This window comes from Cuculus canorus, chromosome Z, assembly GCF_017976375.1.
Source record: "Cuculus canorus isolate bCucCan1 chromosome Z, bCucCan1.pri, whole genome shotgun sequence".
NCBI classification, from domain to species: Eukaryota; Metazoa; Chordata; class Aves; order Cuculiformes; family Cuculidae; genus Cuculus; species Cuculus canorus.
Window position 1 is genome coordinate 9153663 of NC_071441.1, and position 27655 is coordinate 9181317.

Below are 27655 nucleotides of genomic sequence, written 5' to 3' on the forward strand. Positions count from 1 at the left end.
GGCAGGGGGATTGTAGCTGATGACCTTTAAGGTCCCTTCCAACCTAAACCATTCTATGCTTCTGTGATGAGGAGACGAGCATCTGTAAGAGTATTTGTAAAACCTAGTAAAACATGGACTTGGCAATTTAAAGCTGAGTAGGTCATGTGTTACAAAATATAGTTTTAAATAGTTGTTAATATTTGTCCTTTCTTGTCAGCTGTTTGTTTTCCCAGTTTAATGTCTAAGATAGTTGTCTGTTCAAGTTAGTGAGTAAGGTTTAATAATGAAAATGCTTGCGTTTTACTATGTCTAGTTGCCAGACCAGTGGGATATGTAGCCAGATGAGAGAAAGTATTTTCTTGACTTTGGTGTTAGGGAGTTCAATATCCTCAACAGTCACTTTTCTTGGTAGTCTTTAACTAAAAAAGCTACGAAAAGTGCTCAGGGTAATGTTCTAGAAATACATCTGTGCTTTTGTTACTGCTATTATTGTAACGAAACTACCTGGAAGAATGAGGCCTAAAAGTGCTTGGTTTGGTTTTTTTTTTTTTGTTTGTTTTTTGGTTTTGTTTTTTTTTGGTTTTTTTTATGGGCTTCTTGAAATTTAAAGCTGTTCTGTTGACTTTGCCGCTGATTATTGTGAAGTTTTTGACACAGGTCTCTGTCTCTAGCAGTTCGTTATACTACTTTACTGGAAAGGGCTTGACTCATCTGACTGAGTAGCATTATCAAACACCTTTTTTAGAGATCTAGTTGGAGAACTGAGAACATGTGGAAGACTAGCGTCTGCTTCTAGAATAAGTTTTGCTGAAAAAAAAAAATGCAGCCATCATCAGTGAGCTATGGACAAAGCTATTTTAGAAACAAATCTGAAGGTCATGATATTGTGCTGATCTTCCGGTACTGATACCTGTCTTGATCCTTTCTAAAGATTTCATGATTCTCCTGATTTAGACATGAAAGGTGTATCTGACAGAGGAGAAAAAGAAATACTCTTGCTGTGGTCTGCTCACATTTAATTTTCTGTTTCTTAATTTTGCGTCTTTTATATTGGTTCATCTGTGAACATATTCCCTTTTCTGTTTCTATACAGTTGCTGAACGTCACTAATCTTTTTTTTTTTTTTTTTTTTTTTTATTCAGTAATCTGACGTAATTGAATTCTTTAGAAAATTCCTCTGGAATTTCTGTTGAGGTTAATTTAGAAGAGAGTGTTGGATGATTTCAGCAAAGCAATTCATAACAAGTTATTTGGGTGAGATGTACCTTTAAACTTGTTTCTATTTAATTGTAGTAGATTTTGTGCATCTTACCTTACAGTTTAACACTGGTATCAGAGGTACCTAGAAACCTGAGCATAAGCTTACAGCATAAAAAAGAAGAGGCAGCTCAACTGAAAAGTGCAGTTTAACGCTTATGGATCTGTTAGTCTTTATTTTAGAAGCTGGAACATTCTCCTCTGTCACTGGAAATCTGCAGTAGCCTAGTTGAGGCCAGAATATTATTATAATTACCAGTTATCAAGTTCAGGTTCCACAGCTCTTACTAATATTTAATGCATGTTAGAACAGACTTACATTAAAGTGAACTACATCTGTGCTCACTGACTAATAGATTGATACTCTTGTGCATAAATTGGAATAAATGTTTGTTTAGGTATCCCTATAAAATGCATGTCGGCGTTTGCTGTGTTTTCACAATCTGGATTTCTAATAGTGTGTATATCATGCTTATAATATTATTTTTCAATCATTGACAATTTTGTAGTGTTTGGCTGTAGAATGTGGTTTGGATACTGTTACAATTCAGGCAGTGTTTCATCCATTTTTTTCCTTTCTGTGCTGTAGGTCAGCTTTAAGTTATATAGTTCACATTATCTTGTGAGGTGTTTTTTTTGTCTGTGGGGAGAGCATGGGGTAGAAAAAGTGTTCTTCAGTTTTAATCTTAAGCTATTGCCTTCTCTTGCCCATTTTCAAACTTGACAATTCTGCTGGACTTTGGCGTGGCTTCTGGACATGTAAACCGTTTCCATTGAATCTAGAGATAATGGGATTTGTGCTGGCCTTGAGCATCTATTAAATTTCATTTCATAAGGAACCTTAATGTGGCCTCCGAGATTAACTTTGAGGGACTAATTAAAAAAATGAGATTTTTGGAAGGTAATGAAGTAGCTTCTGAAATCTATCCTACATAGCACCAGAGAACATTTCAACAAGCTAATTGTGGCAAAGCTTTCTGAATCAGACTTTACACAAGATGATTCATCCTCATTTTAAGAGGAAATAATAATGTTATAGTTGTATTTTCACAATATCTGCAATATATTTGGTTAGTGTGATGCTGGTGATAAAAGCACAAATGTGGTGCTATAAATGAGATGAGGGTTGTTAGATAATAACTAACTACCAGGTCTATCTGAGAAAATAATACCAGAAATAGGAGGGGAAACTGATAAGACACCACAAATGTTATCCTCCTGTAACATAAGCATCTGAAAAGTACTCTTTTCTTGTTTTTCCCATTACAGGGACTTGCCATGAGGTGCTGAGGCCTTGTTTCATTGATTCGGAGAGACTGGACCTAAATGGCGCAGCATGACTTTGCTCCAGCCTGGCTTAATTTTCCTACCCCACCATCAACAACTAAGGTATGTTCTGTGTTGTTCTTTTGAACAGTCACTCTCATTATTGAACAAGTGTAAATGTCGTAACTTCAGTCATAGTAAAAATACAAATCCCTTTTTTAATAGGGTGATAACAGATGATATCTAGCAAGTCTTGCTATTGTGACTTAAGTTGTTAGGTGTTGGTTGTCAGTCTTTTAACTCCAGTAGAGTTTTTTGCGTGAGCAGCTGAATTTGTGGAAAGAAGCATGGCCATGCTGTCAGAGCAGTTGTTGGATTAAGGTTTCCTTCCTCAGGAGTCTAAAATGAATTATTGTATTTTATGCTGGCAATACCAAGACAGAAGTATGTACTTGATGTTGTTGCATCTGATGTTGCTCTGCATCCTATACATTTTAGAGAAGTGTTATTCTGTCATCCAAGTGATGAAAAAACGCTTTTGAAATAGACCTTCTGAAATCACTCAATCTTGTTACTACTGGTGGTGCTTTCAAATAGTTGTGCATCTTCACTCTAGTAGTTTCATTCAGACTGCTGTTATTCACTTCATGCAATAGGACAGTTAGCTAAGAAACAGGAAATAGCAGTCTCTGAATCGTTAGGATTTGTAAATATTGTAGAAAGTCTCAAGTATGCCTGTGTCACAGAAGTTTCTCTTTTGCTGGCCTATCCTTCTACTCCACTCTCTGCAGAAGCAGAGGCAGCATTGGGTACTTCAGACTCCTGCCATCTATTGCTTTCTTTGTGGACCTGCCTTCTTCATTATCTCTTGAATGCAATATCGCTATCTGCAGCTATGAGTGGTGTTGCCTTACTTCAATATATTTATTTCAGTTTTAGTCTTCCGTGTCTATGAAAATTGTTTTGCCTTTAACTCTTTCTTTAACAAATTAAGAAAATCAACTATGATCCCCTCCAAAATAGTTCCCTTCTGACTTGACACACAGCTGCATATGATGCTGCCAATGTTCAGAGCAATTCTACAGGTCATTTTCTGAAAGACTGCTGAGGATCTCTGACATTTTTGCTTTCATATCATTGACAAAACCCAGGTTCCTTTGAGGCCCAACTTGACCTTTGGGAAGAGATGGAAATCACAGGGAGTGAGGTCTGGCAAACAGGGTGGGTGCTCAAGCATAGTGATGTTTTTATTGGGTAAAAACTGCTTCACAGACAAAGTGTTGGGGGCTGGTGAATTGTCTTGATGTTAACTTCCTGTTTACTGTTGCACACCAACATTTTCTGACTGAGGGTAACAAAAAGTCTGTATTTGAACATGTCTTCACTCATACTGAGTGAAGTGATTGAGTTGAGCCTTGACTCTGTGACAGGTTAGAACATCTTCTTTAACCATCTCTTTGCCTCTCCCCTCTTAGTCTTGATTCCTGAGCTGTAGGGTTAGTCTCATTTTTTTGTGTTGGACCTCAAACAGAGAGGTTGCCTACAGATGGATAAGCTCAGGTTTTGCAAGCTTTCTTTTATTTCATGTTAGGGAATAAGACTTCTTAAACATCAAAAAAAATCTGGTTTGCTTTCTTTCTTGTTTGGCTGAACCTAGTAAGATAATTTTTCAACTTCCAGAAATTGCTGGTAGCTTTCTTGTTGGTCATGAAGTTTGCTGTCATCTCTGCCACAAGAGGCTTGATAGACTGATACCTCCATCTTGTGGGGGAAATGCAAATTGCATATTATTTAGATGCAATTTAGAGACCTTTGTTTTGTTACATCAAGTAAAATTCGAACACGTCATATAAAATGCCGTAAGTTATACTTTGTGAAAATGTGGTTGTTTTTCTAAGCTCATACAAAAATAAAAGTTAAACCCCCAAAAGAATATTAGAAAGTAGTTGTATGTAAATTGAACACACGAAGCTGTCTTCTAAAATTGCATCAATGATCAACAGATCTGTCGCTTTCTGAAATTTTTGGCAACTTATTCAAAATTCGTTTACAAGAACATATTTTGCTTAGATATTGAGAGCATTTTAATAATCTTTGAACTGCTTATATATTTTCAACAGTTTCTTGTGGTTTTCTGTGTTTGTTTGTTTGTTTGTTTATTTTTTTCCCCCATGTTTGTCAAGGAAGTAATTCATTTGCCAGGTCACAAATTGGGAGGGAAATCCCTTTTCATTTGAGTTCTGCACAGATTGGAAATACGTGCTTTTTATTTTAAACATACCTGTTGCTTAACGTGAGCTTGAATTTTGAGCATTAAATTTTGAGCAGCATCTTGAGCTTTGATGGGGCATTGTCAGTAGAGCTTTGGTATCATTTTTGGCTTGACTTTCTCTTATGAGGTTGCAGGGAGCGTGAGAAGGAAATAATTCTCTTCAACATGTTTTCTGACATAATTAAACCTCTGATTTCCTCCCCTCATGCTTACACTGATCAATTTAAATATTAATATAGCTTAATTTGACATTGGTGAATAATAATTGTTCATTTTCAGGCGAGCACCGTTACTGCTGTACTTTTTTTCATGAATCTTACTCAGTCTGGAGAGGGAGTGAGCTTCATGCAGTGAAGCTGATACTTGGGGTTCAGTAAAGTTTATACTCCCTGCAGTCATTAAGCTTAGGTTGCTGACACAGTACATTTCCACACAGCTGTGCATTTATGCAATTGTAACTATTGCAGCGCTGGGACGTGTAGGATTTCTCATACATGTGCTATACAGTGGCCATGTATGCACACAGTAGCTGTGATGAAAGAGAAGGGGACTTATTCTTCATATGCATCAAAGCATGGCTCCTTGTGTGGCAGGGAGGTGCTGCACAGCCTTCTGCTGTCACTCACTGGGCAGTGTGTGGTGTGTACAACAGTCAGGCTAAGCACTGCTTTTGCAGAATTTAAATTTACTTTTGAATTTTGAAGATGTAATGGCAAAAGAAATGTTGTATTAAAACAGTCTAAGCCAGATAGAAGTAATAGGGAAGACAGCTGCTGTAAAACTTGATAGTTCTTGGTTTATGTGTGAGTTCTAGTTAGAATGTATGTTGATTTCTGAGTGCTATTCTCGGTATAAGGTTTTAGTTTACTAAGTACTTCCTCTGAATACATTATTGATTTACTTTTTAAAAATTTCTGCGATGCCTACTTATAAGCTGATAATTTGAAATAAGTTTGTGAATCTGAACATTTTGACTCTAGGTGTTATTTGTACTTCATAACTAGTTGTCTTTATGTTATAAAGCTATAAAACCTGGGCCTTTTTTGGGTATAGCTGCCTCTGTTGGAAGCGACTCCTTGTGTTCTGCAGAATGCACCTGTGTAGTAGTCTCTGACCACTCAAATAAGATCTCAGACTTCCTTTGCTGCCTTCAAGAGTGATCTGCCATGCTGTCTTAGCTTTTTTTAACTTTTCCTCTGCTGCAACACGTTATTGTACTCTGTTCTGCTGCTAAAAGAAAATAGGCGTTGTTTTTACTTTGTGTCACAAGCATGGTCATCAGTGCTGTTTCAGTGTCCTGGAGTGGAAGATAACAGCTTCCAGTTTGATAGCATGGGAAATGATGTAGCTCTGAACATTGCATACTCAAGGACTGCTACGTTGTATGTCATTCAGTTCTTATAAAAAATGTACTGTATATACTATGAGTTATGTGCATGTTACAGTCCTGATAGTTCAGTTTTGTTACTAATCGGATATCTCAAGCCTACCATTTGTGCTTCTTTATAGTCATCACTGAGCTTTGAGAAACATTCTGAAAATTTTTCGTGGACAGAGAATCGTTATGAAGCAACTCGGAGAAGACACAACTCTTCAGATGGATTTGATCCTAACATGGGACGGCCTAATGGAGGTATAGTTCAGCTTTCATGGAACATTCTGAATATGTTAACGTCGTTGCTTTGTAGAATTCTGACTAGGATGAGTCTGATGGTAATGGTTCTCATATGTTAAATTCTTATTCTGTAGTAAATTAGAGGTAGTAGAAAGGCAGGTCTTCTGGGAAAGGATGCGCTAACTAAGGATTGGTTAAAGTAGAATTATTAGAATAGAATAGAATAGGTAACGTAATGTGACTGTAGGCGTAGTTCTCTCTTAAGAGTTGAGTTAATATTCTAGCTAACAACATGTGAATAAGCAGCCAGAAAAGGAGGTTAACTTTTTGTTTGTTGGTCTGCTATCCTATCCCTATAGCACTGTTTAGTAAGGTTCTTTCTTCCCTGCTGCTTCTGTGAATGAAAACTTGTTTGTAGTGCTGTCACTTCCCAGAGTATAGAGCTGCTTGCTTAACTTCTCTGTCAATTCTGAGAAAGTAGAGTGTTTTTTTAAAACTGTTCATAATTGTATTTCTTTAAATTTAAAAAAATTAAGGACATTTTGGGAGAAAAGAGAAGAATGGTTGGCGTTCACAAGGCAGAAATGGTACAGAAAATATAAACCATCGTGCGGGCTATCATGGTGGAGGTTCCCGTGCTCGTACCAGCACTTTCCACTGTGGGAAAGGCCAAGGACTGCATGAAAACAATGTACCTGATAATGAAACTGGGAAAAAGGAAGACAAAGAAGTACCCAAACAGTTTGAGGCTGAGGATTTTGTAAGTTAATTGTAATTATAATAAACAAGGTTTCATTGTTTCTGCAAGTGCCATTTTGTCCATTACAAGCTACTTCATGAGATTTCACCAGTTTCAGATCATCATATAAGGGATCACCCTTCCCATAGGTAAGAGGGTGTTAGTCATTTGTCCCCTAACTTGTTTCTTTTATATCTGTTTTTTATCATTATATGTTTATTATTGTCACTTAAGTGTTTAAGTGAAGCTACCATTGGGTTCCAGTTTACTATGGCATATGTATATATTAAGTCCTACAGAATTACCTTACTGGAAATCTGAAGTACTAATAACATGATTTTTCTGCCAACGGACCTTTGAGATCCCATGCTTTAACCTAGAACTGTAGGATGTAAAAGGAAGGGTGAGCTTCCCCTTTGAAGAACCGTGCACCACTTTTTTTTTTTTTTTTTTGCTTTCTCTGGACAATTCATGTAATGGTATTGACTACTGCCTGAGGTGTTTTGTTGGAGAAGAGAAACTAGTGAACATGGACCTATTTGGATTCCAGAAGAAAGAATCTAGTCTGTCTCCATTTAAAAATCTCTGATGGCAGAGGTCATACTGCCATTGTTATTGTGATTCTTTATTTCATTGGTTCCAGATTTCAAGATTTATTTTTTTAATAATCTTAAAACTTTCTTTCAGCCATCTTTGAACCCTGAGTGTGAGAGGGAAACAAACCAGAATAAATCTTTCACTGCAGGTGTGTGGGGTGAGTATTTTTGGCGTTTTTAAATGTAAAAATGTGGCATAGATTTGAAGTTCTTTTATTTGAAACACAGGATTTTAAAAAAATAAAGATGTAGATTTAAATTATAAAAGTATAGATTGAAACTAGGAAACTTCAATATTACTGCAATTTTAAATGTATTTTTGTGAGAGAGGTAACATTTCTATTTGAATATCAACCTGTCTGTAAGTGCAGCCACAACTAGGATTCTTCCCCAGAACAAGTATTCATGTTCTTTTGTAAGGATGTCAAGAATTTATCTTTGCCTTTATTTTTGAGAGGAAATGTGTTGAAAGGTGAGTTGCCTAAGTTGTTGATGTGATTGCAAGCTTCAGATTTCTTAAAAGAATGCTTCTGACTGATTAGAGTTATTGTAAGAGTTTGGAATAAAACCTAGGAAGGCTGAGTGGAGCAAGTTAGCTTGCAGAGGTTTAAGGTCTCTTCTGCTATCTTAAGCTCTTGGTGATGTTTCTGAATTATTTCTAAGAAAGCCAATAGTGAGAGTGGGCCTTGAACTGAGCTGTAGTCTGGGCTTGTTTTCTTGTCCCTACCTGCTTAAATGTGGCTACTACTTAACAGTTTTGTGGGATGTACCTAACTCACCCTTAAAGTGGCAGCTTTAGACTGCACAGATTTTAAAGTAATATATTCACTAAAAATGAGAACCTTGCTCTTTTTGAAGAAGTAGCTTTGATTAGAACATAAGAGCTGCTACTTAAGCTCTTGTTAATACTGAGATCTGAAGCTTGCTGCTCTTTTTAAATGGTGCTTCAGTTTACTGGTTCTTTTTCATACTTCCCCGGTATGTTTTGCCCTCTTAGGTAACAGTAGATGTAGGCCAGCCCTTTAATATAAATATCTAATTGCTAAGAACTTGTGCAGGAGCCTAAACCATTGCACTCTTTTCTGATTTTGTGTGTTAGCAGCTTTCATGTGAAAGTCTGGAAGTACAGCTACCTTTCAATAAAAGAGCAGCAGTAACTAAATTCTTTACTAATCAAATTGGGAAAAATTATCTAGAACTTTGAGCATTTTACAGCTTTTGTAGCACTCTGGCTGTAGCTGTTGCATGATGGCTCTCAGTTTGATCTGAAGGAGGGCAAGCCTTTCCAGGCTTTTAGGTATTACTCTTTGCAAGCAAAGAAACAAGCAATTCTATTAGCTGCATAAAATCACAGAATGCTTTGGGTTGGAAGGGGCCATCTCCTTCTAATACCTGTTAAAAATGTATGCTTTTGTTAAATTCCATTTTGCCTGATGTATGTGCTACAAGAGCTTGCAAGTGTTACAAAAAGTCTTTCATAAAGTTTATTGAAAGACACGTGTACAGTTAACATAAATTTATGCAACAAAGCCTAAGTCACTTACGCCTTTAAGATATTTTGCTTTAAATGTAGGATATGATGACTGTGAAATAGAAATCCTTGCAGGGAGAAAGGAGATAATCTTGGAAACTGCTTTTAGTGCAGCATTGGAATGCGTGTACAAAGAATAATTAAAGTGGGGTTTTTAGTTTTTGAAAATTTTAGAACTATTTGTAATAGGTATTCTTGAAGTCTGTTAAATGATAATTACTTGATATGACAGCTGACTGTACGTCTCTTAATTGAGGCTCTCTTGAACTTGGGAGTGTTGTAAGTGTCATGTGTTCTGTTACGCCCTTCCGAGGCATAGAGATAGAGAAACTGGCCATTGCTGTGGTCTGGAGGAGTATGCATCTCTGGTTTCATGTTTATAGAGCCTTAGTAAGAAGCATTTAGCTCTAAACTCAGCTGTTAATAAAAGTAATTATTCTTTTAGTGCCTTTGAAGGGATATAGGAAATTTCATAATCGCTTTTGAAGAATAGATAACATATCAACAACGAATAACCTTTGGTTTTTAGATTCGCAAACAAGAACTGTGTGTCTAGCTTTTTTGAAAAATATCTTTGCTTGCCAAAAGGAAAATACATGCATTGTCAAGTGAAATATTTTACAAATGATGATCATAGAAAATGGAACAGAACCTGTGCTTATCCAGGTTTCCACAATGCGTTATCTGTGAAGCTAATACTGGGCTAAGGTGCTGATTTATGCCTGTTTGCTCTGGATTGTGTAGCTATCCAGTACCCTGTGAATTAAAAACTTAAGATTGTATACGCACACAGAGATATGTGTATACATGTATATATACACACACACACTTCTTTTTTTTTCCAGAGTACCCTTTGAATCCAAAATCTAGATCTCCAAGAATGCTGGTCATTAAAAAAGGGAGTACAAAAGAACTGCAGATATCTGGATTCCCAGTATTAGGAAGTCTTCATTCACAACCAATAAGGAATGGAACTGGCACAAGTGTTTATAAAGGATTAGTTCCTAAACCTGTTAATCCACCTTTAAAGGTGAGACTTGATTATCTGTGGTATGAACAACATGCTGAAAAAAAATCATGCTGTAATTCTGAATGTGCTGTATTTCACCCCCGAGACTACTATTGCTAGCGTAATATGCTTTCAACTCTTGCTAAGTGCAGTGCATCCCAAAAATGAGCAGAAACTACTTTTTCTCTTTTTTCTTTTTTTAGACTGTACTGCAGTTGTGTCTCTCTGATTTTTGAGAAGTGCAAGGGCTGTCCAAGTGAAAGGGATGTTTTTAACTTGTGGAGTAGCAGTGCCTTTTATATATATGATTTTAACAGAAAAATAGATACTCAATGGAGAGATGTAGTCAGCATCAAAATAAATTCAGAATTTATCCTAAGTGTTGATAGAGATGATGTTGCAACCTGTAAGTGTCATTCTGGTTCCCTACCCAAATGCATTTTTCCGTGTTCATATTTTGATTTTTGTTTCAGGAGTTTTTGTGTGCTCCTGATAACATATGATGGAGTGGTTTTTAACGATAACATTGTACATTTCAACAGCTGAAAGTAGTGGTTTTAGACTCATATGTTGATTCTTAGTACCTCAAATAAGAAGGTCTTAATTGTTTCAAAATTGTAGTCTTTATTGAAAAAAATGTGAACAGTATTTTGAGTGGATGAATTGCTCATAAACAGTCTACTTTTCAGAAGAAAACAGATATTTGCACTAAATTATGGTTGTAGTTATGATTTGCTTTCACTTAATCATTTCTCTAAAAATTCCTGAAAAGAATTCTGTTGTAGGTAATGACTCTTTAAAGTTCTGTTTAAATTTTTGTTTAGCCTACACAGTGGAAAATCCAAGCAAAAGAAAATAAACTTGGGAATCCATTTCCTCATGAATCTGCATATGGTGTTGGCAATTTCAGTCCTTTCAAATCGACTGCGAAGCCATTTACTGTATCACAAAATTCAGTGAAAGAGGTAAAGCAATGTCTGTATTTTTTATGAAATCTAGAAAGTTCTTAATTTTGGTTTGATAAGGGGATCAGTGAGTTTTATGCAGGATAGTATTAAATAAGAGCTTTTAAAGTTAATGTGTGGGAAGTGTGGAAGGCACATCACTGACCTTTAAGTACTGCACAATTTTCTTTTTGGGTTTGATTTGGAGTAAAAATGGTGCTTTTTAGCTTTCTGCCATAAACCTGCATCTGTGGGCTTACGTGTAAGAACTGTATGTGCAGAAATACAAATATGCTCCCTCTGCTTTTGATTGTGGATGTATATGATACCTGAAACTAAAAGGTGCCGCAGTGGGGTGTGTCTTTTCTGTCTCCATTCAAAGTCTTCTAAATGAATATTCTATGATTCTTCTTCTGACTCCTGTTAGTGTAATCGATCAAATTCTTCATCTCCTGTTGACAAAGTTGGTCAACCTCGTTTAACAAAATTGACAAGAATGCGGACTGATAAGAAGAGTGAATTTTTGAAAGCATTGAAACGAGATAGAGTGGAAGAGGGTCATGAAGATGAGAATCATGCTGGGCAAGAGAAGGTAGTTTTGTTTATCCCTATTGTAGATCTAGCAGTAGTAGTCTTTAGACAAACCGTAAACTACTTTTTATATGGCTACAAAAAGCTGTTAAGTCTTGGTCTTGTATCTCTAAATGAAGGAAAGGAATTAAGATTTTGATGAATTTGAAAAATTGTTTCAAGTACTACTTGTCCACCAGTGCTGCTTAGTAGTTTCTTTTTTAGTTTCTGAAGTATGTATTAATACATGTTGATAGCTAAGGTACCTCTGTGTCTTTAGGAACAATAAAAAGAATAAATTAAGCTCAGTATACTAACTTAATCTTTGTGGAGGGCAGTATTTCACTGCTTGGCTGTTAGTTATCCTACAAAACAATTAATGGAAAATCTTGGTTCTGCTTCTCAAACCATTTCCTTTCTAACTAGTGTTTAGGTAGCCAGAAGTTCTTTATTTATAGTGTAGTCATAGAAGCAGTAGTTCAGCTTATGCCTATAAGAATGTGTTTTTAAATCCTAGCTGAGAGAACATGGAGGCCTATACTATCTGTCTGTAATGTGCCAGATTTCTTTCAATCTGGATTTGTTTATGCAGTGCTTGGCTGGCACCAGAAAATTTGTGTCAGTGCTACCAGTCACTAATAAGCCATTAGCATAGTTAGTATACATAATCCAAGTGAACATAAGTGTTGCATTATTGAAGATGAGGTGATGTCAAACCTGTTCACTAAACAAGAGTATGTTAAACTGTTTTAATGAAACAAAAAATACACGTAAATTACAAATCAGCCAGATAAGTAAATGGTTTTGAGGAATTTTTATTCAGATTCTGAGGTGTTAAAAAAGAAGCAGTGCCAGTGTGCATTGGTCATATAAGTAGGATTGATTTTTTGGACCCTGTTCCTTTTACAAGCAAAATTAAGTCTGGTGCAACATAGCTGTATGTGAAGACTTAAAGGTCTGTATTTTACCATTAGGCATTCTGTGGCACCCAAGATAGGTGTTGAGGGTGATGTTGTTCATGTATGTTTAAGAAATACACAAAGATATTGATTTAAGATTAAAAAGATATTGGGAAATACTGTCCTGAGCTTCAGAATTCTGGAAATAATATTCTGAATTTGGTGGGGGCTTAATTTCCTGAAGTTGTCATGAGTTCAGAATGTCTCTGACATGTGTCAAATGCTTTTGGCTGTCATGTTGTACACAGCTGATTTTTTCGGAAGCAAGTGTATTTAAAAACAAACAAACAAGCCCAAAAAAGACTTGTAGTAGTGGAAGTTAAATATCCTTGGGCAGGTGTGCGTAGATGTAGCCTGGAGTAATTGTTAGTAAGTGCATGCTTCCTTTTTCCCTGCCACTGCTGTTTCACTAACAGTTGTGAAAAGGTGTTAAAAAACTGTGTAGCTAATAGTTGTCCTACTTCAAACATTCATTTTCATGATCATCAGTAGGAGATATAATGTGCAGCTGAGTGGATGGCAAGATAGCTGCACAACAGTTTACTATAATGTGTTCCTGTTGATGGAGTTTTAAGGCCTGTGGTGGCAGATTTCACCTCTGAAATAATGAGGCAAATCATCGCCAGCAGTTAAATCCTGCTTGGCTCTTTTACCCTATGTATTAAAATGGTTTAATATTTTTATGAATTCTCTTTGATAATCTGAGATGTATTCTTCAGGTATATGGTTTAACAGCGTAATGCATCTTTACTGGGATACTTATTGTTAAGAAATTGCTGAGCTTTCTAAAATATCGGAAACATATATGGAAGCGTATATACTGGAAGCATACAACACTGATTGGGGGTGGAAATGATGATGATTGTCTCGATCCTGGACTCTGAAGTGTAGTTTCTTACAAGTGCATGACTGTCTGATAATGTTTCTACTCTCCTCTGTGTTTTTGCAGACTTCTGAGTCTATTTGGCTTATTACTGAATAAGAATTACAGGTTGCTGAATGAGTATAATAAAAAGAAATATCTCTGGTCTGTAGGACTAAAGAGCTTTTAATATTTGAGTGAACCTGAACAGCTGGCTTTCTAAATAAATTTTTTTCGTAGTTCATACTTCATGGCTAGTAAGTTACAGTTGCTGTTCACAACAGTCTGAGAAACTCTGTGGTTAGTGCATACGTGCAGAGAAAGTTATCTGCATTCAAAGAACGCTATCCAGTCTACCTGACCTTGTGGCAGCTGAGTCTGGTTGTTATGGTGTGTTGGCTGTGAACTGCCCCTTAATTGAAGGAGACTTGAGGACTCATGCTTTCAAACTTATCCTGACACGTGTGGCTCTGATATTTAATTAGGAACATTATTTATGAGTTCAGTCTGTTCTTTCTCTTAAGTATGAAAGGCAGCTTAAGTTTGAATATTAAGATAGGTTTGAAACTTTGTAGAAAAAAGTTTGATGCAGTGTATGGGAATTGCTTTCTACATTACTTGATCAGTGACATAACTCAAGATTTCTGTGGTATCCAGGTATTGCAAACTCTAGAAGTGTGAACCAAATTAGTATTAGCCGAAGGAATATTAAGTACCTTCATTTAAATATAGATTAAGTGGAATCACTGAATTGCAGCACTTGCAGATATTTACTTGTGATTGGAATTTACTTCTAAACTTTGTAACATACCATTATTTTTAACAGGATGATGAATCCTTTAACTTGCATAACAGCAACAGCCCTCATCATGAGAGAGATATAAACCGGAACTTTGAAAATGAAATTCCACAAGAGAATGGCAATGATTCAATTACATCTCAACAGATCATTCGATCTTCAGGTTTCCCTCAGACAGTTGTTCTTTCAAGCTCACTTGAGGCAGAACATAGGTACGTACTTCATATGATACAGAGATTGTTCCTTCATGGTAAGCGAGCATGTCATAAATTCTCACTAGTTCAGAATCAGAATGTGAAAACTGAGAACACATGAAATGCTTACATAGTACTGTCAAAGTCTAACTTTTAGGCATGTAATAATTTAACATAGCGTTTACTTTTTTTCTTCTACACTTACGTGCTGACTTAAACTTGTTTTACTAGAAATTCACTGTGTTTCCTTATAAAGAAAGAAAGCAAACTGTGTAGTGACTTAATCCCTCTGATTTTGGCCTACTTGTGTAGGCGGAACAATGCATGTAATTGTTACTGGTATTGATAATAACTTTGAATGCTGTATCTTACTTAAAGTCAGTGGTTTCTTCCTCACTGTTAAACCACTTAATTTTCTGTAGCTGACTAGTTGTCGCTGTCAGTGGTATCACAAGATAACGCACTGGAAATAAGAGAAGGCAACTACAAGAAAGGATTGGAACAATTCTGAACTGCAGTAGCAACTGGTAGAGAGGAGAATGATGCTGCTGAGAAATCGCAGCTAAATCTGGAGGTGCGCTTGTCATGAGCTCTGTCAGACTCTTACTCTTTCTGGCAACTACAAAATTGTGGTGATAGATTAGATAGTTGAGTTGTGGGGTTTTTTTTTTTTTTGTGATAGACTTTATGTATACATTAGACTAGAGAACTTTCACTTTCTATTACCTGCAGATGAAACTTTAATGTCCTTTTATGCCTCACAAGTATGAAGAGTGAGGTGCACCCTGCTCTCTTCCTTTTGTTCCACCATTGGCTATGGAGACAGGAATTTTTGGCCAGTGGAGGCTGCTGCTGACAATTTTTCAACTAGAAGATAGGAGTCAAATTTAACTCTTATTTTTCAGTTCAACAACTTTGAATGGCCTTCATAGCATTTCTGGGCAAGTATCTTTTGTGGTATCCCAGAGAGGCTGTATCTCCATACTGTCCCAGCCCTTTGGCTGTGACCTCTGCACACATATAGACAAATGTTATGGTAAACCTTTTTGTGGTAAACTGGACTTGAAGCAACCAGCTTAATTCACAAGATACTTGTGTGCGCCTAGTAACAGTACTGCCACATTTTGTACAATATGTAGCTGCAGAAGTTTCCATCATACAGGTATCCTATTGGTGTAGTTCACGCTTGTAACCATTCTAGAAGCCTAATGTAATTTTAAAAGGACAGTGGTCCTGCTAACCAGACAGTGTTGCTTCGAAGTTGGTCATTGCTCTACATTTTATTTACATTAACAGGACTTCTGTTACTATTCCCTTTTTTGTACGTAACACTGTTAATGTCTTATCTTGGTTGCAGTAAATCTTTCTAACTCAAATTATTGTTGCCAAAAATATAACCATCATTGAGCTACATTTGGCTTTGCAAATCTTTTGCGTGTCTACACAAGTGCACATATTCTCTTGAAAGAGAGTTTTGGATTACTTGCATATTATTTCTGCTCATTTCTGAGTATTTAATTGTTCATGGCTGTTGCATTGTCCAGTTTGGGTATCGACTGTGATGGAAGATCTAATCTCCATTTCTGTTATTGTCTTGTTAACTGTTTTAAAGGAGTATTTCTCCCCTTCTCCTTCTACAATTCTGTGATTTTATGAGGGTGCTAACAGCAGTCATTGGTGTCATTGGTCACCTGCAGGTTTGCCCAACACACATGCACTCTACTCAGACCTAGAGTTCTTTGTGGGGAGGGTTATGGGTTTTTTTGTTGATATCTGGCTAAATGAAGTACCTGGCGCATGGTGTGAGCTGTGAGTTCATCTTACTTCCTTATTTTAATATATTCATCATTCTTCAGCTCCAGGGGTCAGTTTCTTGTCAGTTCTGGGACATGCTTTTTATATACTTTATATATATTTACTTTAGAAATCTCCTAATTTTTTATCAAATAGCTTTAACCTCCTGTAACATTTAAGATGAACAGATGCATAGTTTGCCTGAAGAAGGTGCTGATCCTTTTGGCAAATACTTTGCAGCAAGAGAACTTACTACCTTTTTTGTTAAATGTCTGAGCATCTTCATCCTGAGATAACCCCTGTTTTCACAGCATATTCACATGTAAAACCACTTTCTCCTGCTTAGATACTGCTGACTCACTTCTGGAACCAGCTAAAAACACATTATTGCATCAAGAAACACAGATTATTGCAGCTTTGGATATATCTACCTTAGTCAGAAGAGGAATCTGTTGCTTCTTTTCCTACTTTTATACCAAAACCCCACACCCAGTTGCAGTCTGACAGTGCTGAAATATCAGCATCTGCCATTGGGCGAGACTCAGTTGCAAAGAAGTCTGTCCTGGCTCTGACATTAGCATATGCTAGAAAAAAGAAACTATATAGGGCCATTGCATCCTTAACTGGTTCCCATGGAGGGACACTGCCAATATGTCTCATAGCTACTCTGTTACCCAGGAAAAAGTTGTGCAGATTCCCTCACTGTGAGTCTTCGTGTCTTCATACCGTTTTTGACTGAGTGCACTGCTGCTCCACCAGAGCAGTTATGTAAAGGAAATACATTCTTACTTTTCCACCTGACACAGATTTCTCGCCTTAAAATGAAGGTACAGTTTTTACCTCTTGTAGTGGTAAAGCAGGGTCATCTGTGAAGCACGTAAAAACTTCCCAACGTTTATATGTGTTACTTTTATGTAAGAGTTTGTTAAAAGAAAAAATTATGGACTGATTAATCCGTTTGCTACAGATCTTGAGACACATATGTAGGCAGAGCTTGAAATGTCTGAGTGTGTGTAGCAAATTCCTTAATGTTGTCCTTTTTAAATTGAAGGTTGTTAAAGGAGATGGGCTGGCAGGAGGACAGTGAAAATGATGAAACATGTGCTCCACTAACAGAGGATGAGATGAGGGAGTTCCGAGTCATTAGTGAGCAGGTAACAATAACTTAATGTTCCATTATCAACTTGTACTTGCTTCCCTAAATGACTTCCTTTGAGGATTATCTGCAGTGATTTTGATGGTTCAGGATGTTACTATTCCATATTGTGCTTTGGGAGAATAGTTACTTTAAAAAGATAGGGGGAAAGTGCTTATTGTAGGTAAGGCCTATTCTTGAAATATCAAGTCAAGGGCAGACGAGTGCTGCTGAGTAGTTTCAGTATTTCTGGTAGTAGAATTGCTTAGGCTTTCCAGCTCCTCAGCTTAGCCTGAGGAAAGGAAATTTTCTTTCAGTCTTTCTGTGCATTTTCTTTGGTTCTCCAAAATCTGAATTTTCTCTCTTTGAAATTAGTTCATTCTTAACGAAGTTGGAAAAGAAAATATGGACATGACCGATAGTGTCAGGAAAGGCTGGAAGGCAGAATCTTGAGCCATGTTAAATATGAACATTTGGTTCATTTGGTATTTCCATAGGTTTAGCCGTACACCTGTTGATTAGAGCATTTGGAATATAAAACTCTTAAATGCTTGGCTTGCTGCCCAGCTTCTGCACTATCTGTAGAAATGGAATACTTCCTTTCTTGTTGTAGAATCAGTTGTTTCCTTTCTCTCTAGTGTCTTTGGCTTTCCAGCTCCATCAGGTAGACAGGTTGGTATAACTGTTCCTTCCTACTGCTTCTATTCTTTCAACTCCTTCCTTATCAAAAACCCTGCCCTTTTTAGCACAGATGTTTGCAGAACTGTGGAAGAATGACTGCATTGCAGCAGAGGCCATGTGGGAGGAGGAGGGGTCACTGGGGCAAGAAGTCTGAGGAAGTTGGTGAGAAGAATGTAAACTCTTGCTGACCACAGACACTTAGCACAATTGGAAGCACTTGGATACAGGTGGTTGGCCCAGAAATGAAGGCTCCTAAGGACATTTTCCTTTGTTGTGTGTATGTAAGAAGGTAGTGTTGTGGATCTGCAGTAGCCTAGAGATGAAGATGTAGAGAATGTTGAAATGCAACCGATTGTTTTGTTTAGCTTTTTCTTTCTCTGAAAACGTCCTATTTTCTTGTTTCAGTTACAAAAAAATGGTCTTCGGAAAAATGGCATTTTGAAAAATGGCCTCATCTGTGATTTCAAATTTAGCCCCTGGAAAAACAGCACTTTCAAACCTGCAGTGGAGAATGAGGATTCTGAGACAAGCAGCAGTGATACATCAGATGATGATGATGTGTGAAGACTTCTGTTACATCTGTAGAAGCCCATTCTGATCTCATGGAAGTTTGGGGATGTGTTGTCCAAAAAAAATTCCAAATTTATTTAGTAACATGCCCGCTAGAGGAAGACTTACGTGACTTTTCTCTGAAGAAAGCCAGGAATGTTGTGTCGGACGTGTTGAACATTACTGTAATTTCTTTGTAAAGGAATGTTGTAGAATGAGGACTTGAGTTGACCCAGCATTGACTTTCTTCATCACTGAAGCATTCCTGACTAGCAATGTGACAATGTAACAAATCAGACTTTCTCATTTAATAATAAAAACAAAGAATTGTGTAATGTCTGGCAAAGCTTCTGTCTTAAAATGTCGAAGTCCTTAACAGGGCAAAAAAGGCAGCTTGACACAGTGTTTTGCTTGCCAAGTCATTTATTGCTTACAGTGGAAATCCTTGAGTCCAATATGTAGGCAAAAAGGGCAATGTAGGATGTTGGCTAAAAAAAGCAAAGTGCACTAAAACTCTTTTCCTTTATTGTGCTGTTTTACTGTGCTGCTTCTTCCACACATAACTGCTCTTTAGCCGTTTGTAGTGTAGTCATTAATGGCAAAAGACCCTGATGTTAGTTCCAAATTTCTAGAATTAACCTTTAAATGGAAAGCACGAGGTATTGCGAAACCCAGTATTCTCACAGTGAACACATTTCTTTTGGGAAAATAAGTACTTTGATTTTACTATTCAAATGCATAAAAATGACACTGACTGGATTTGTCCACTACATGGAAAATAAACTGAGTATAGAGTATTGTCTAAGTGCACAGCATGAAGGGTATTGTTTTTAACTCTGCTAAGTTTTATTTGCATTTATGTTAAATATACATACTGTGGCAGCAGTGACTGCATAAAAATATTTTTACCACCAGATCTTGCTTTTATAGCAACAGAAGTATATCTATGCAGTAAGTGTCTCTTTTGCTTATTTTGTGTCAAACTTTTGTGTTCGCACATTTAAAAAACAATATTGTATTATTTATAGTTTTATCTGATTAATTTTAGTTCTTTAAATATTTTCACCCAGGATTATACAATCTATATAGCATTAATTCTTAAGCACAACTGCTCTCGGAGATGTCACATATATATCAGAATATAGCTTATATATATATATATATATGTATACACTCATTTCAAGATGGTTTTGAATTTTATTATGCCTTACAGTAAGTAATTTGCAATTTAGAAGTCTGAAGCAAAAATATATATAAAGCTGAGCTTTTGTCCATATTTAACTTTGGGAAAAAAACATTAACTTTAGGAAAAACGCCTTTTTTTACAAGTTAATATCTACCTGCTTTGGAGTAAAGGTGTTATGTTTCTTTTTATTTTTGCTTTTATTACTTCAAATAGTTTTCTGTTCTTGGAACAGGCATGCACGTTTGTGTAACTAATTTTGGCACTTGAAATACGCCATTTTCTCATATAAATTTAAAAGGGGATAACAATGTGCCATATCAGTAAATGAAGTCTTTCATACCTTTATGCCTTACACAGTTTCCTTCCCATCTTCTGCAGGTTTTTTTATGAACTTTGATATCTTGGTGTAGTCTCTTTGTTTTGTTTTTTGCATCCTATGAGCAGGATCTTCTGCCTATCCTAATTACTTACTGTTTTTATTACCGAGTGAAAACTTTTGCCTTGGTATTTCTGAAAGCAGGATTTAGATTTTTTCCCTCCTCTTTATTCAGCTTACCTACAAGCATCACCTCTGTACTTAATGCTTTGGGAAAATGCTGTAAATAAAGAAGGATTACACTAAGTATATATACTTGGTAAGTTTACAGGTTCTGATTGAGCAAATTTGCTGTAGACAAAGTAGAAATAATAGTTATACTTAGTACTTCTGTTTTGCAATAACTGAAGCATTGGTTATAACAAGTTGTGAGCCAAGGAGATAACAGGAATTGAGCAGTGATTTTGCTTTGCAAAATGAAATACTTTCTCAGCCTTTGTAACTTACAGAAAAGAAGTGAGTGGCAGCTTGTCTTGTAGCTTTTGTGTTGTTTATCCTGGCTCTATACATATGACACAATTACTCCGAGTTTGCATTACTAAAGTCTGGTGTGTTTGATACTGTGGTGTGATGTGTGGGTATGTAGGCTTAACCAGCCGATATCTCTAGATTCGGTTCTAGTCCTATGCAGCGCTCCGTTTTGCTAGTTCAGAGACTCACGTCAGAAGTTTGCATAGCCTTTAGCTTAAACGGTTATCTGACTGCTCTGTTACATCAGTTTGCTATTCACTCCAGTATAGAGGTGGGGAAGCTTTGATTTCTGCTGAGGAATTGGATTGCCTTATGTTATATTTACTGAGGGCAAAGCTGAGTAGTGGACTGGTCCATGCTCTGTCCACCTTCAGAAACCTTTTGTTTAGTCACTCATTGAGGAAATCTTGTTTTCAGTTGAGTTTTCGTTTTTTATTTTCCTGGGAAATGCCACTTGAAACAAGGTTTGGCTTTCATATCTTACTTCCATAAAATATATGAAAGCATTCTTTTGTGTTGTCCCCCTCCCTTTTGTTCGGTGTTTGAGGATGTAAAGCAGAATGAAATCTGATTCTCTAGTATGTAACAATGCAACTTTTCCTGTCTTTGACTTTATTCCTTTGCCAGGGCATTTTTAGTCGTTCATTAGCCTTTCTCTGCTCTGGTAAACTTAACCATGATCCGTTCCCAGGATAGATCCTCTCTTATTTTTCTGCTTGAGCAGATTAAACACCATCAAGGACGTCTGCATTAAAGGCTTTAGAAGTTGTTGGATTAAGCTTGTGCATTTACTTAGTAGTAGTGCACAAGGTTTTTGCTAGCTTTGTAAGTTAAAGAACATCTGACTGAGATAGTTTGGCAGTGCTGGGCTCAAAGAGCTTGACTTCTGTGACAGTGATCGCTGATTACTTCATGCAGATATGGCACTGCTGTGTGATTCGCAGGCATTGCTGTTTCTCTTTGATCCTGTCTGTTGGCAGGGAACCATATCTTCCTGGTTCCCCTTTGCAACCTTTTTCAAAAAGGAGGATGAGTGATGAATCACACACTGATCTTTTGATCTGTAGTGATGTTGCCCTCTGTGTCTGCTGATGGGATTGAAGGGTACCTATGCTTTACGTAGGGAGCTGGTCCTGCGTTGCCTGATCTTGAATGACCAGATGTCTTCCTCACTGATCTGAACAGGGACTTTTTCTATTTTAACTGGCAAGAGAAGCCAGTTGTCTTTCCTGAAGAGTGTTAATGGCAGGAAACCTGTCCATTGGTGCATATTGGACTAAATCAAAATTCTGAAGTAGAGTTTTTTTTTCTGCTTGTCATCTCAGTATTTGAGAAATGTTATCAAATGCGAAAGAAGTTATTTTTTTTTCTCATGCAGTTGCTGAGATGGGGTGGAGGAATTATTTATGCTGAAGACCTTTATTTTAGTGTTTCTTCTTTAAAGAATATCTGTTCTTCGTAAGTACATTTAAACCGCTGGCTTCTACAAGCTGGAAGGAGAGTTTAGTCAAGGGTGTCTTTGTTTTTCCATATTTTCTGATAGGCAGTGGCTGAGGCACTTCACACAGCTGCAGAGAGCTTATGGTCTGAATAAGGATTATCACTGTTGTGCATCAAGAATTGTTGTTAGGAACAAGAACTATTGTTAGGATGATACATGTGCTGACTTGCTGGGCAGTTTTCCTCATGCTTTTATTTGTAGTCATCAGTGCACTTTATTATGAGCTTTGTTTCATTCCCTGGATCTCTCTTCAGCCTTCCCTAGAGGTAGCTGGCAATGCATTTGTTAAACCAGCACTGGTAGCAATTTGTGAGGCAATCTGTCTCTGAGGCGTAGGTACATATAGAACTTCTGTCTCTGGCGGTTTGGACTTGGGATATGTAAACAGATTGTAGGTTCTCTTAGTGTGTTACCATCTAAGAAGGGCAGACTAAAGAAAAATTAGTACTATTGTTCTGCTGGTCAGCAGAGTGTAACTGCTCTGATAGTGAATTCAGTGCTTACCAAAGCCTGTTTCAATTGCGCAGTCTTGTGCAAATCTGGTCATCTAATACAGATGTGAGTTTTACAGTATCTATAGTGGCATGCATTTCTTAAGTTCCTTGTAAAGGTACCTGAGAGTATCCGTGGTGTTTAGGTTTCGTTCCATATACATCTTCCTTGGACATCCTTTTAGTAAGCAGCTATTTATTCCCCTGACAATAGTGTGATTGTTAGAAAGAAATGACATTCAATAATGCAGGACAAATACTTGTTACTTCCCTATCCTATCCAGATCAAAGATGGAGTGCTGAAGTGGAAAGGAGTATTTTTGGCAGCTGGTATGATTGCTGATGTCCGACAGAAGCATCTGCACATCAGGCTTGCAGAGCTTGGGTCAGTATGAGAGAACTTGAGTTTCCCTTAGGAGATATGGGGACATAATTGGTTCTGGTGGTACTAAGCAAGGCACTACAGAGCTTGAGCATGAGAAGCAAAGGAAAGCGCACTCCTGCTTTGCAAGGGAGGAGTCAGACTTGAGAACTGATGCAAGAAATTGCAAATGCTTGAGAGATGAACCTGGAGCAACCTGGTAGCCTGAACTACTGCATTTTGCTAGGTTACTGGACTAAGTAACGACTGTGCTATCCTGAGTTGCTATCTATGAAGCCTATAGATTCTGACATGGGCCTCTATGCATCACATGCCAACTGACAGCTCCTGACTGCTCTGAAGCCAGACAGCATCCGCTGTTGTCTTAGTGCTCTCAGTTGAGCACTAAGGTGATGTAACTTTTCCTCCCATCTCTTACTCAATATAGCCAATAGCAGGACATGATGTGGAGCTTTGATCCTGCTTATGCTAGTGTGGTGTCTTTGGTACAGTGGCTTCCTTTTGATCCTTACATCATTTGCTGTCTTGGTGTCTGGGAGCTCTGTGCTATCTTAATCTTTGCATCTTCCATCTCTCGTTGCTTCCTTTTGCAAGACTGCTGAGGTGGAACCATCTTCAGCAAGTTACGGAGCATCTGATCTGAGCTAAGGTGACTGCATTATGGACAGATGAAAAATTATCAAGCTCTGAGTCATCTGACATACATGTACGCATGAATGTAATAGAAGGTGATAGTGTAGACTTGTAAGCAATAACTTATTTTCAGAGCTTGTAATTTGTACCTGTTGGTGTTATGGGTGGCTCTTATGTGTATTTTTCACTTTTTGCACAGAATTTATAGATATTAAATTATAGCCAGGCTGAAGGGCTCCTTCATTAATGACCAGGCTTGCGTTTGTCCTGTAACAGCACTTTAGGTAACAAGGCATACTACTTGAAAGAGTAGTGCTGGAAATGAGCTGGTCTGTAAGGAACTGGCATGTACTGTAAGCAGCCTACTGAATCAAGCCAGTGTTTACACTGAGCTGTAAACACGTCATTACCCAAAGCTGATAAATACTTCTGTATGCTTTGGAAAGCTATTTCAAAAAGAAGCTTGATTGTGAATGTAAAATACACTGGTATTTTACTAAGTCCTCACATGAGCATCTTTCTCTGCTCCTTTTTTTTTTCCATTGTTTTTCTCCAAAGTGGGCATGCACAAATAGTCTTTGTACACAATAAAACTATTTTCTTAGTTGACATTAATGAATTAGTTATTCCAAAATGCAATCTGGAAATATCTGAATGTTCCAGTTAAGCTATGAATCAGTATAATTTCATTTTTAGTCTTTTTTTAATGAAACTACTGAAAAATGAACACCTCACAGCTGGAACTGGTGATACTGGCTGTGATTATGGCTACTTCATGCTTCCACTGAAAATATCTGTTCACAGTCACTTAACTGACTAATGCTTAATTTGGTGGGACTGGTATTCCCTGGTTGACCAGGTCACTGCGGATGCAGCTGCAGGGTGGCAGAGCCCAGCAGGCAGGAGAAAAGTAGTTAGAACTGGGAAGAACACAATGGCAAAAGGAGGAAAAGTAATTTCAGTGACACGAGTAAATGGGAATGAACAGGAGGGGACATAAGCCCCTCATTTTGAAAAGAAAGGTCTGCAATTAGTTTATGTCCAGATAGTGTAGCTGAAGGGGAGTCTTGTCTTTGGACTCCTTTAAATTGTTTCTCCCCGTCTCTTCGTTGCCAGTCTTGTGTTGGGAGATTACAGATAAATTTTTCTGCATGTCATGATCTGGTATTATGCAACTGCACTGTAAGAAAGTGAAAATCTTAGATGATTCATGTAGAGATTTGATGTGGTTCTCTTACGTCTCTTCTACTTTTTTTTTTCCTGTATGTTGAGACAACATAAAACTGGTCAGGATGTGCCAGGTTAAGCAATAAGCAAGCAAGATGGTGATTTTAGTGGATGTTTCTGAAAGTTTTTATCTTAATCTTGGTGACTTACTTGGAGAAAATGGATCATATCGTGGGCTAACCATACGGATATGAAGGTAAGTTAATGTTGGTGGAGGGCTCAGTACAAGAGTACCAGAAGCAACATTTATAGGGAGGGAAAAAGTTCTGGATTTAGTGTACAGCATGGGTGACGTGTTAAGTAAAAACAAAATACTGGGTAAGGCAAGTGTCCTGCCAGGTGAGTGATGTGTGCTTATGCAATTGAAGGCTAAAACATAATGCATACCTGCAAGGGCTGAAAAGTTGTGTAGGTTTGTGCTTCCTCGCCTTCAGTATTTCTCATCTTCTAAGTGCTTGACCTTAATTTTCTTTGGATACCTTTTTCTTGCCACTTGACAAAGGTGGTTTTGGTGTTAGAATAGTTTCCGGTTGAATGAATGGGAAAATTAACTTCGAAAGACGATGGAGTTTAATCCTGAAGGATTTCATAGTCCTGTGGGTGCAGATGAAGGCATCCTCCAAGTAACCTGGGGTGTAGAAGTGCCTTTACCTAAAGGGTGCATTACTGCTAAAGTAGGGCAAGAGCAAGGAAAGGTTCAGATCACTAAGGAAATGATGCTGATGTCTGACTGACTTGAAATTGAAAGTATGCACAGCTTGGCTGAACTCATATATTGGTCAAAACTAGCAGTGTAGACTAGATCTGTGTGTTTCTGCAGGTCCTTTTTTCTTGTCTGGCTGCTATCAAGAATTCTGAAAGGCAGATGGCCTCACCTTTCGGTTGGCAGATTTTGTGGTGTATGAGCAGCAAGTCAATAGCAAAAGGCCCAGAAGCTGTTCTTCCTGGGATGAGGGAGCAGGATGTTGATGAAGATGCCAGCTAGGGACTCCCTAGCTTTTTCCTCTGGATGCCCTATGACAGGTGGCAGCAGTTAAATTTGGAACTGGCTTGAAGGAGTAAGGGTGGAGTGAGAAAGCTGGAGCAGTGACTGCTCAAATGAAGAGTGGAAAATAATTTCTAAAGAAATAATAAGAACAAAAGGTAAAGAGAACTGTGAAGACGTATGTTTTTTGGTGTTGAGTGATGAAAGAGCTCAATGTTAAGCAGAAACAGCTGAGCAACAATATGCTGGCTGCTGTCATGCTCACATATCAATGTACGTGGGGTCAGTGATTATGCGTATGGCTAGTTTTCCCGATTGTTAATGGTGTGGGGAATAGCAGCTTGGCTCAAAGCACAGAGAGGAGGTCTCTGGACCTCTCTGCCATGGCATCTAGCTATCCTCTCTGGTCTTGAAGAAGTTCTTGTTACTAGGATTTTCAGCATGTACCTGGTCCTACTGCAAAGCTCTTATATGACTGAGACCTGGATGCTATTCCCCCTGTTGTGCAAGAAAGCTTGTACTCATTCAAGGATAGATAGGTCATTTTATCTTTGGCTTACTTTGGCAAGTTCCTGGGATAATGTCAGTCCTTGGCCAGGCCATGTCACCCGCCCCTTCCAGCTGGTTGGCCAGGCCCTCTTCATGGTGGTCACTTCAAGGCACTTTCTAGGTCTTAGCTCCATGTGAAGTGATGGAAGTCTAAGCTTCAGGCTCTAGCGACAGCAGGGAGAAAAGACTGTGGTGTGGCCAGAGAGAGCAGAGGTGAGCTGCTGAGGGTTGGTTTTGAAGTATTAGATCCCCAAGAGGAAGAAGCTGCTCCGAGTTATGTGTGGCACAGACTGCAGAGCTATTGACATCAATGACATAAAATACCAGTGAAATGGGAAGGAAAGCTAGTGGCTCAACACGGTGCGGAAGCAGTATTGCTTAGGCAAGAGAGCAAACTTCCCAATCAATGGTCTGGTTATCTTCTGACCATTTCATTCTTCACTTCAAATCCTACTTACTAACTTATCTTGTACCTCAGACTTTCACGGTCAGGGGGTTCTCATATCCATCTCTAGTTTTTGCAGATATTCACCGTATAACAACTCTAGTATATAATGTATTCTGTCCATGTATCTCAAGATTCTTACACTGAGACTCTTCTCATCTGCTCAGGTCTCAGGTCAGCAGTGTCATCTCTGGCCTCGGCAGCATGCTGTCCTGTCTTTTTTGGGTCGATGCTGCACAAATTCTTTTCCATCTTTGATCCTTTCTGGCTCCTTCCATGCATCTCTTGCATCTGATTACATTAAACGTACTTTTGAGTTCCCTGCAATATAGCCAGTTCCACTCAATGGTGTCGCTTTTCACTTGGCTTCAAGAGGATGCATCTGCCTTTGGCCGGTGGTAGTGGATTGTATCATCCATGCAGTCAGATTTAAAAGAGGCACGCTTATACTTTCTTCCATGTTGTTTTTGCAGGTCAGTGAAATTTCATTCTTATCTTCATTCCTAGAGTTGTCTGACTCTCCCCTCCACCCCGAAGCCTTCCAGAATGAAATGAAGAAAGTGAGGAACCTTGACAACTCAGATTGCTCTGATCTCTGCCTGCCTCTTGGACCATTTTGCAGATGAATGATCTTTGCTCTCCAATCGATCTCTTG

At 37.9% G+C, this 27655-nt stretch overlaps 1 protein-coding gene across 7 annotated transcripts in view; it reads left to right on the forward strand.

Annotated features, from left to right (window-relative positions):
• GPBP1 (GC-rich promoter binding protein 1) overlaps positions 1 to 20745 on the forward strand; it is a 36709-nt gene extending 15964 nt beyond the window's left edge. For 2 of the 7 annotated variants that reach the window (XM_054054007.1, XM_009555850.2), the window contains 10 exons: positions 2509 to 2628; positions 6287 to 6410; positions 6929 to 7152; positions 7819 to 7885; positions 10104 to 10288; positions 11092 to 11232; positions 11639 to 11803; positions 14429 to 14613; positions 17441 to 17543; positions 18611 to 20580. In XM_054054007.1, the coding sequence (XP_053909982.1) occupies positions 2566 to 2628; positions 6287 to 6410; positions 6929 to 7152; positions 7819 to 7885; positions 10104 to 10288; positions 11092 to 11232; positions 11639 to 11803; positions 14429 to 14613; positions 17441 to 17543; positions 18611 to 18769 (1416 nt within the window). In that variant the 5' untranslated portion in view covers positions 2509 to 2565 and the 3' untranslated portion in view covers positions 18770 to 20580. Of the gene's footprint in view, positions 1 to 1124; positions 1237 to 2508; positions 2629 to 6286; positions 6411 to 6928; positions 7281 to 7818; positions 7886 to 10103; positions 10289 to 11091; positions 11233 to 11638; positions 11804 to 14428; positions 14614 to 17440; positions 17544 to 18610 lie in introns of those variants that run through there. The other 5 variants (XM_054054005.1, XM_054054006.1, XM_054054008.1 and 2 more) reach the window with 4 other exon arrangements.
• The last annotated feature ends 6910 nt before the right edge of the window (positions 20746 to 27655 follow it).